This window comes from Juglans regia, chromosome 13 (genome assembly GCF_001411555.2).
Source record: "Juglans regia cultivar Chandler chromosome 13, Walnut 2.0, whole genome shotgun sequence".
In the NCBI taxonomy this organism is placed as follows: domain Eukaryota; kingdom Viridiplantae; phylum Streptophyta; class Magnoliopsida; order Fagales; family Juglandaceae; genus Juglans; species Juglans regia.
The window spans coordinates 26,228,327-26,238,483 of record NC_049913.1 but is presented as its reverse complement, the minus strand read 5'-3'; the positions used below and the strand labels follow the sequence as shown (position 1 = coordinate 26,238,483).

The window sequence follows — 10,157 nt, the reverse complement described above, 5'->3', positions numbered from 1 at the left end:
CAAGAAAAAGAAAATCAGCTTGATTTGGAATATTGGCGATGTTATATATATATATATATATATATATATATATAGTAGATATTGAGAAAGATCATCAACATTCAGAGCGGATATATATTCGTCTTCCACATGATCCCAAAAACCTTGATCACTTTATTACCTCACACAATGATCATGAGATCATGGCATGCATGTACAAGTGATCTCGTGGACATTGCTCAAACCTTATTTACTATTTCATTTTGTTTTACCTTTTTAGCTTTTTCATTTTACCGTTTTAGTTGATCCGTGATCTGTGCCGGAGGGAAGTTTAATTCCACCCTCATTTTTTTTTTATATGTTTTTAACGTTTTTCAACATTTAGATGTTTTGGTTTTATGTTTTCTTTAGTTTTTTTTTTTTTTCTATGTTTATGATTATTTTATATTTTTATATTCATTTTATGTTTTTATATAGTTTTTAATTTCTTGCTAATATTTTTGTTAAAAACCGTACGGCATAAACCATATTAAATTATCCTTATTTTTGGGAATCGTAAATGATTTATCTTTCAAGAAAGCCGGCCAGAAAGGTAAGTGGGGGCAAGACAACGTATGGAGACGATCTTCTTGTTATAATGAGACATGAAAATTCGACTTGCCTTCGTGAGTCATGATCAGAGTTCGTCATTTATATACGAGAGAGAGTCGCCAATAAGAAACTAAACCACTTACAGTTACTAAACCCTAAAGATCAGCCACTCTCTCTCTCTCTCTCTCTCTCTCTCTCTATGGAGGATGGTAAGCTGCAGCCACTTCTGTCCTCCAGCGTCGAGGACCAAAACCAAAACCAAGAGCCGCGACAGTCCCTCCCTGTAGCAGCAGACAATTCCACCTCCGCCATCTTCGTCGCCGGTGTCCCTGACATCCTTCCTATCGAGGGGCCTCGCGAGTTTTTCAGAGAGTTCCTCAACCAGTCAAAGAAGCTCTGGTACCTCGCCGGCCCCGCCATCTTCACCACCATATGCCGGTACTCGCTCGGGGCCGTTACCCAAGTCTTCGCTGGCCATGTCAGCACTATCGCCCTCGCTGCTTTCGCCGTAGAAAACTCTGTTATCGCCGGCTTCTCCTTCGGCATCATGGCACGTATATAATCATACTACTGTTCTGTCAATCTCTGTACAATAGATATTTGTTCTTGATTACTGAACTAACTATCAATATTTGAATCTGAATTAGCTTGGAATGGGGAGCGCACTCGAAACTCTATGCGGGCAAGCGTACGGAGCTGGGCAGATTGATATGCTAGGGATCTACATGCAAAGGTCGTGGTTGATTCTCGTGTCCACGGCTTTGCTTCTAAGCCTTTTGTACATATTTGCCGGGCCACTCTTGAAACTAATCGGCCAGACGGAATCTATATCGGAAGCCGCGGGAGTCTTCGCCATTTGGATGATTCCGCAACTTTTCGCCTACGCGATGAACTTCCCAATCGCCAAGTTTCTGCAGGCGCAGAGCAAGATCATGGTGATGGCCATGATAGCGTGCGTGGCTCTGGTTCTGCACACTTTCTTTAGCTGGCTGCTGATGATGAAGTTAGGATGGGGTCTGGTGGGAGGGGCTGTGGTGCTGAACTCGGCGTGGTGGTTCATAGTGGTGGCGCAGCTGATTTATATTTTTTGTGGGAGTTGTGGCAGGGCCTGGTCTGGGTTTTCGTTGAAGGCATTTCAGAATCTATGGGGTTTCATTAGGCTATCTGTGGCCTCGGCAGTGATGCTCTGGTGAGATCAGTCTTGACCTTTCAATTTTTTAATATTAATGCTATTCTTTTCTTTCTTGTATTTCTTTTAAAAAATTGTAGAAATCTATTATTAAATGATAAATTTTTTTATATAAATCTCATATTTATCTAATTTTTTTAAATAGAATATATAGAACTTATACATTTTAAAACTATAAATATCATTTCTCCTATTTAAATGATATTAGCTTGGAATCTGCCATGTCACAAAGTGTAACTGGGAATTAATGACATATTAGGAAGAAGGCTCTCTTTTATTTTTATCTTAGTTATGCTGACTTACTAATTCTGGATAAATAAATGAGGTAATATTATTTACTTTTGTTGGAAAGTTTTTTCGATTGAGAGATGGATCGGTCTTAATTAAATTGTGATAGAAATTAGAATGTTGGTACAATATTGACATGCAGGTTAAATAATTGACAATATATCCGATATTTAATTCCTTTTTTTATTAAAATGGAATTCCTATATATATATGACTAACGAACGAAGTAAATATTACTAATATTTAAAAGCATATATAGAAGTTAATAAGATATTTCAGACTGTATGTCCGTACGTGGAATTTTAATTATCATGCATGGGGTCTGCCGTGGTTCATGTGAATTAATTAAGTTGTTAGCATGATTTTCATGGTACGTTGACAGCATTCGACGTACGCATAACGTTCAATAATTTTGTGTTGATCTCATATTGTGATGATTGTATATATAGCTTGGAAGTTTGGTATTTCATGGCGCTGATCCTCTTTGCTGGATATCTAAAGAATGCTGAAGTTTCAGTAGATGCCTTGTCCATATGGTACGTGAGTTTTAATTTTATATATATATAATATATTAGAATAATGTTATACACTACACTCTCATCCTATTTTAATCATGCTAAATAGTATGTGACAAATACATTATCATTAGATGATAAAAAGTATGTAATAAATTATTATTTAATAATGATAAATGTGCTACATCATACTTAGTGAGATAAAAGTGAGATAGTAGTATGGTGTATAGAATTTTCCAATATATTAAGATAGTAAAATTTATAATAAGAAGAAAATTCTATTCATCATATTATCATCTCACTTTCAATCTATTAAATAAGATGTGATATATTTATCATTATTAAATAATTATTTATTATATATATTTTTATTATTTAACAATAATAAATATATTATATATTATTTAATAAATATATTGTGTAGCATTACTCATTTCATGGTGTTGGTTGTAGTTGTACAGCTAGTATTAATTAACCTAACAATCTTCGCCATTTTTTGGGACTGTGCCAAAATGCTGTCTCCTCATCATTCATATATGACATTTAAATCCTTGGGATCAGAGACTTTAATTTCATGCTTGTGAGAGCGACATATCATGCCTCCAAAAAAAAAAAAAATACTAAAAGAAAAAAAATTATTTGTAATAAATTATTTATGGATGACTATTTATGATAAAAAAAAATTATTTTAATAAAAAATTTATTATTTTTACAGAAAATATTTATATACGATTTTTTTTTATAATAACATGTCACATGTGCTTTGCTGACTTTAATTAAAATGGTCTAATTATTTTACATATTACAAAAAATCATGCTTGTGCTTTTCTTTCCTACCGAATAATGAAAAAAATAATACTGGAGGTGTCTAATTCTTTATGGACCGTTGCCTGTTGACGTTGCAGCATGAACATATTGGGCTGGACAATCATGGTTGGTCTTGGGATGAATGCCGCCGTAAGGTTTGACCTCGCATTCCCTCACACTAATTAAGCTTCGACAACGTGACAACACATTTTCTTAATATATTTTGTAATAATATTATAAAATATTGGTATTTTTATGACATGATTATTATTTTTATATGATAATTTATAAAAATATTCTTAATTTAAAATATATTTAGATAAAATATTATTAAAAAATAGTGTATAAATTATTCAATATTTTTTTTAATTTATTTGAAAAAAAAAAACGATCGTGATCCTCTAATTCCAATCTCAATTGGGAATATAAAAATGCAGTATAAGAGTTTCAAATGAGTTGGGTGCGGGTCATCCAAGAACAGCAAAATTCTCATTAGTGGTGGCAGTGGTGACTTCATTTATAATCGGCCTCGTAATCTCACTCATTCTGATACTCACACGAAACGATTACCCATCTTTGTTTACGACCGATACCCAAGTCGAAGACCTTGTTAAGGAGCTCACTCCAGTACTTGCTCTCTGCATTATCATTAACAATGTTCAACCCGTTCTCTCTGGTACCTACAACTTTGAACTCATGAATTCGATCTTGAAAATTTCTTTCCTTCTTTGGCATATAATCTAAGCCTTTCAGTTTCTATCGTTTTTTCTTCTTCTTTCTACAATCTTTTCGAGATTTTAGGTGTAAAGGAAACTGTCATTTGATGTGATGCTTTAACAGGGGTGGCCATTGGAGCAGGATGGCAAGCTGTTGTTGCTTATGTGAATATTGCATGTTATTACATATTGGGGGTACCTCTGGGTGTTATAATGGGTTACAAACTTGATTTGGGGGTCAGGGTAAGTAACATTTTCTCTCCCTCTATTCCTATTATTTTTTTTTACTTCATTTATCTTACTTAAATGTGCTGTCATTTTTAATTTTTAGGGAATATGGTATGGAATGATGACTGGAACAATCGCACAGACGTGTGTCCTTTTCTTCATGATTTACAGGACCAACTGGAGCAAAGAGGTAATTAAACTTTTGACAATTTTTTTTTTTTTCTTTTCGGTTCAAGGATAAGCTTAAATTACAGAAATTATGTTCAACATTGAACCCCAATTAAGCATTGAGGGATTTACTAAATTGGTATGAAATCCAGGCTTCTAAGGCAGAAGACAGAATCAATAAATGGGGAGGGCACACAGAAACCAGAGAGAACGATGTAGCCGAAACAACAGAAACGTGAAAGTGCAAGGCAACAAGCCAGAGATCTTCGCAAATAAGAGACCATACCTCAAAAAGCCAATTTTCTCCAAAACATGCTATACTACTCCAAGGCAGCAAAGAGCTGTTTCTATTGTTTGGCTTGAAAGGTGTTTTTTCCCCCCTTTTCATGGATGAGCTCCTCATCAGGAGAAACAAAATTTCACATCCTTACAGGAAAAGTCTCATCTTGAGATTGTCCAACTGTTCTGAATCAAAATAGGAAGACATAACGCCCCTTTAACAGCTGGTGTATCTAAGAGCAAACTAAGAAATTAACTAATCTGACCAGAAAGACAGCTCCAAGTTTAGACCCAGTAGCCAAATTAACGATCTATACGACGCCAAAATCAAAACAACACCAAACATGTTTTGTTACAAGTTCAATGCAACACCAAACATCTTACGCTTTATTGCCTATTCTACCATATAGACTGGACATTGATCATTACAACCTAGGCAAAAAGGATTTCATTTGTACATTAGGTACCTAGGTAATAAACGAACACTGACATAACACGAGTGATGGCGGCAAGTCCAACGTGGAATGAATGAACAAAACGTTGTGTTAGCAGGGGAAGTGAGCTCAGGCACATGCCATAAGCTAAACATAGCTAAAGAAGACTGATTTAACCCCAAGGGTTATGGCTAAGGCCTTGGTCTTGGAGTATAACTCTCTTCAAGGACCAAGGTTCAACATCTCATGGGTGCAAACAATTATTTGAGACCACACCTCTAGTGAAAACCCAGCGATTTAACCAATTCCGTATAGGAAAATTTCTAAGAGTGCGGTGCACAGGATTAGAGTTTATTATGCGTGGGTCCGAAGGACTGCCTTAGAGAGCTTCTCCGACATTTAAAAAAAAAAAAAAACAGTAGATTCCTAATGAGCAGGAAAAGGTTGCTTGAAAACTAAGGAATGAGTAGGTTGATACTAGATTCACAGCCAACGAAATCACTTCCATTAGAATCCTTACGAAGGAAAAAAACCAGAAATATCACAAAGAAAGCAGAGGAGACGTGATCATCCAAAACAAAAAATACCGTCAGCTTACAATGAAAAGAATAGGTATGAACTCCGAGAACAATTTTTTGGCAACAGTGAACTACATTTCCTAAAAAATTTCCCCACCGTTCATGCAATACATGCATAACCATTCATATTTCCCATGTTTCCAGGGCTAATTATCTTGAGCCAAGCAATTGCAAACCATTTAAACAATGCATGCAAAGAAGACCAATGTTGCTGTCAAAGACAATTGCCAAGACAAGGTAGCAAGGGTCGACAGGCTAATTTTTTTTTTTTTTTTTATGACCAGCTGCAGGAGGAATGCTAGTTCACAAATCAATCACATTAATAACACATTTGAAAACTGGACTCATCCAACCGACCGCAACCATATTTTTTTGCTTTACATTGATTGCAAAAAATCAAATTTAAACAAGCCCTAGAATATCACTATCCTAATGTCATATCTGAAACACCATGACCAATGCTTCTAGCAGGAATCTCAGTAAAAGATAGATATGATAGAAGAAACAAGGCACTAAATAATTACATTTGGAAAGACATTGCCGAACTCAATTCATTCCATGAGTTATTTTGTCAATTCAATAGCTAGTCCTGGTCACTACATAAAAAATGACTTTCTTCATGGGACCTCCGTGAATAGGTTACGTGTACTACACCAGTTTTTGAGCTCATGGAGCGGTATATTATCTCGCTCAGTTGACCTAGAAGCTCTATGCTGTCTTTAGATATGGCTCAAAAGAGCTCCTTCCTTTTACTTCAGTAAAATAAGCCCTCTCACTTGAGGCTCATCCTTTTACTTCAGAAATCAAAGAATTTCTGTAAATTTATTTCAATGGTGTAAGATTGGGCCAAGCTCTCTTCCTATCTTGGATCATATTCCAGTTCTTCCACAAAAGAAAATCACAACAGTACTCACACACAACACCATAGACAATTAAAACACTAATATCACTACCCACACACAATTTCACTCGAAAGCCCATCATCCCCCATTATCAAAGTACTGGAAACATAAATAAAATGCCAAGAGAACCCAATAGAGCCCACCAATAGTAATTTATCCAATCAATAAAATCTGATTCAAACATTTGTAAGAAAATGATGAACAATTCACCATATTAGCTCCATCGATGGCATCATAAACAAAAGTGTCCATTATCTAAAACCAAAACAAGTACCTAAAGAGGAAAAACAATCTCACAACATTATAGTGAAACCTGATCAGATTCACAGAATAAAATAATATTTAAGACATAAACCCATAAAATCTACCACTGCGAATAACATAAAACAACCATAAAGAAATCCAATCATTTAAAAATCTCATTAAAAACAGATAATAATACCAATCACGGCTCGAAGAAGTTCCAAAATAGACCAGAATTTTAAAAAGAACAAAAATGTAACTAAAAAGCAAAAGCAGCGAAACCTAAGCAGTGAGAACGACAGCACCACCGGCCTCCTTAATTTTCTTCTCGGCAATCTTCGAAACGAGCTTGGCCTTGACGACGACGGGCTGGTTCTCCGGCAACACGCCCTTGCCCAAGACCTTGAAGAAGCCATACTGGGTGACGTCGATCAGGGGAACTTTGTCTTTGGACGCCTTGTCCTTGACATCCTTAGGGACCAGGGACCAGAGCTTGTCGACGTTGACGATGGGGCAGTAGAACTTGTTGCGGAGCTTGTGAAAGTACCGCATACCAACCTTACCAAAGTACCCCGGGTGATACTTATCGAATAGAATCCGATGGTGGTGCATGCCTCCAGCGTTTCCGCGGCCTCCCGGATGCTTCCTGTGCTTCCCGATACGACCGTGTCCGGCGCTCACGTGTCCGCGCTTCTTCCTGTTCTTCTTGAACCGGGTCGTCATTTCCGATCTCTTTCTCTGTGATTGTGCGCTGGGGTTCGGCGGCTGAGAGACGAGGTAGTGAAAGGAAGGTGGAGTTTGGGATTTATTGGGCGGACGATTCAGAATTGAGGGATGGGTTTTTATGGTTGACGAGTTTGCCCTTAGGGTTTGTGAATGGCAGCGAGTAGTTACTAGTGATGGAATTTTGAAATGGGCTTTTATTATATAAGGCCTAACGGAGGAGGTGTTGGGCCAAGAATGGTGAGTCTGTGAATCTGTGATCCTTAGTCAGTCCATTAAGATCCACGAAAATTAAATTAGTAAAAATTTAAGAAACACAATCTTTGGATATATCATATATACCCTGGGATTTATTTTTTAAAATAATGCTACGGTTATAAAAATATTTTATAAAAGTATACTTACAAATTAATGTGATTTTTTCATAAAAAAAAAAATTAACGTGATTTCATGTGATATTTTAAATTTATTTTATAATAAAAATAATTTTACTCTGATAATCTAATTGTGAAAAGTTATCACTTACCTCCTTCGAAATATATGAGCAATTCCCTGCCTATCATGCATCAAGATAGCAAATGAATAGTGATGGAGGGGAGAAAGAATATGGGAGACACTCAGGACGAAACTCTTTCTTCCAAATCTGAATGGAACCTTGGCAGGAATGGTTCTATATCTTTTGTAGCTCTTCTATTGAATCTGGGGTCGTTGCCTTTACTTGGAAACTATGGCACAACATATCAATGTTTTGAATTTTGTTTCGTACTGGTCGGTACGGCCAAAATATACCATATTGACCAGATAGCCGATACAAAGAAGTATATTGTTTTGTATTGCTAATAAAAACTTTAGTCATATCGGCTTATATATTGGATTTTGGCCGATATACAAATGTTGGCTTTTACTTTTTTTTTTTTTTTCATTTCTTCAAACTATAGGCTCATTATTTTAGAATATAATTTATATATATAATTTATTCATATATAGACTATTCTAAAATGGTATCGGTATCAAAATATCTTATTTTAATACCTCGATGGAAAGGGTATTTAAAACATTGCAACAAATTGCCTCTGGTTGACAGAAAACAACAATGCGGAATCCAACTGGCTTTAATGTGATTGCTGCAAAAATTACTCAGAATTTGCCACTCATGTCTTCATGGATTGTATTTTAGCATAAAAATTGTGACGATTCCTTTTCTTCTATTTCTTTTGGCCGGCTTCCCATGTCGTCTCTTATGATTTGAAAGACAAAGCTATATCCTGGTTATCTTTTTCAAAAGTTCTTATCAATTTCACAAGATTGCTCAGCTACAGCCTCCTTCCATCCATTATTTTTTGGGAGATTTCATTGGCTAGAAACAAGTGAAAATTTGAAGGGGTTCACATCTCATAGCAGACTGTTATCCAAAACCTTTCCAAGTAGGACTAGAAAGCTTAATTCCTTATTAAAATATAGTCACCTCAAAACAAGTTCCACTTTGGCTATTGAAGTAAAAAAAAAATGTTTGATCAAATGGTTTTTAGGCCATATGGAAACTCAAATGATCAAGAGTAGATAGGATGGCCAAAGGCATATGGCCTGTTGGCATAACACCCAAACTTTTAAATTTGAGGTCTTGGGTTTGACCCCCTCTCCCAAAAAAAAAAAAAAATGTCGGTAGGATGTGGTGGTGTCTTAAGGCACCTATCAGTTCTTTCATTATCGGTTTCTATCATCGTTTAATTAGGTATTGACATATGGAATGGTGTTTTGCAGATTTAAAAGTATTTTCCATCCAACTAGACACAGATATATATATATATATATATATATATATATATATAATTTTGTCAATATATCTCTTCATTTTATTAGTCATCAGTTAGACCGTATTGAAGAAAAAATTGAAAGCTTCTACTCAGACTACTAAACTTGAAAAACCTTTGATTAATTTACCAAAAGATAAGGTAAGGCTTAAGTCCCAAGACTAAACAAGCCAAAACTCTTGATAAAATTAATTAAATACTTTCTAATCTAAAAAAAGAACCCTCTACTAGTGCTTTGAATAGCAAAGGTAAATGAGTGATTTTTGGTCTTTTTTTAGAAGACTTATTTGATTCTGATTCTTCTGTTGACGAAAATATTGTTTTACTTGAAAAAAAAATTTGGCAAAATTGATTTACAAAAACCTTGTATTAAACGATTTTCTAAACAAGAAATATTGTATTAAATTGATTTACTTGAAAATATTGATTTACTTGTATTAAATTGATTTACAAAAACCTTGTATTAAAAATTTGGCAATATTGTATGAATGAAATATTGATAGATTATCTAAACAAGAAATCTTCAATAAAATGAATCAAATGTCTGTGGTTGCAAATGCATATGTTTATAATAACACTCTTGGTCAAACTGAGATTGTTGATTTATTAACCACCGGATTCCCTAGTACTCTTCTTTATTGGTGGGATAAACATTTCACTGAAGAGTCAGGAGAAACCATTAGAAAAGTTGTTAAACATGATGATG

At 35.2% G+C, this 10,157-nt stretch overlaps 2 protein-coding genes across 2 annotated transcripts; one reads left to right on the top strand and one right to left on the bottom strand.

Moving 5' to 3' along the window:
* Window positions 1–650: 650 nt before the first annotated feature.
* Window positions 651–5,582, top strand: LOC108989721 (protein DETOXIFICATION 29). The gene is made up of 8 exons (XM_035684116.1): window positions 651–1,120; window positions 1,218–1,759; window positions 2,497–2,583; window positions 3,468–3,524; window positions 3,807–4,045; window positions 4,210–4,328; window positions 4,417–4,503; window positions 4,634–5,582. The coding sequence occupies exons 1-8, from the start codon at window positions 770–772 to the stop codon at window positions 4,718–4,720; spliced, it is 1,569 nt and encodes a 522-aa protein (XP_035540009.1). The 5' UTR covers window positions 651–769; the 3' UTR covers window positions 4,721–5,582.
* A 1,373-nt stretch (window positions 5,583–6,955) lies between these two features.
* On the bottom strand, window positions 6,956–7,755 carry LOC108989749 (60S ribosomal protein L27a-3). The gene has a single exon (XM_018963472.2). It carries the CDS (start codon window positions 7,638–7,640, stop codon window positions 7,200–7,202), a length of 441 nt encoding a protein of 146 aa, XP_018819017.1. The 5' UTR covers window positions 7,641–7,755; the 3' UTR covers window positions 6,956–7,199.
* Between the last annotated feature and the right edge of the window lie 2,402 nt (window positions 7,756–10,157).

Excerpts from the sequence above, each read along its gene's own strand:
- LOC108989721 (XM_035684116.1), top strand. The coding sequence starts at position 770 with ATGGAGGATGGTAAGCTGCAGCCACTTCTGTCCTCCAGCGTCGAGGAC. Across the intron at positions 4,329-4,416 it reads AACTTGATTTGGGGGTCAGG|GGAATATGGTATGGAATGAT; the intron begins GTAAGTAACATT and ends TTTAATTTTTAG. Across the intron at positions 4,504-4,633 it reads GGACCAACTGGAGCAAAGAG|GCTTCTAAGGCAGAAGACAG; the intron begins GTAATTAAACTT and ends TATGAAATCCAG.
- LOC108989749 (XM_018963472.2), bottom strand. The coding sequence starts at position 7,640 with ATGACGACCCGGTTCAAGAAGAACAGGAAGAAGCGCGGACACGTGAGC.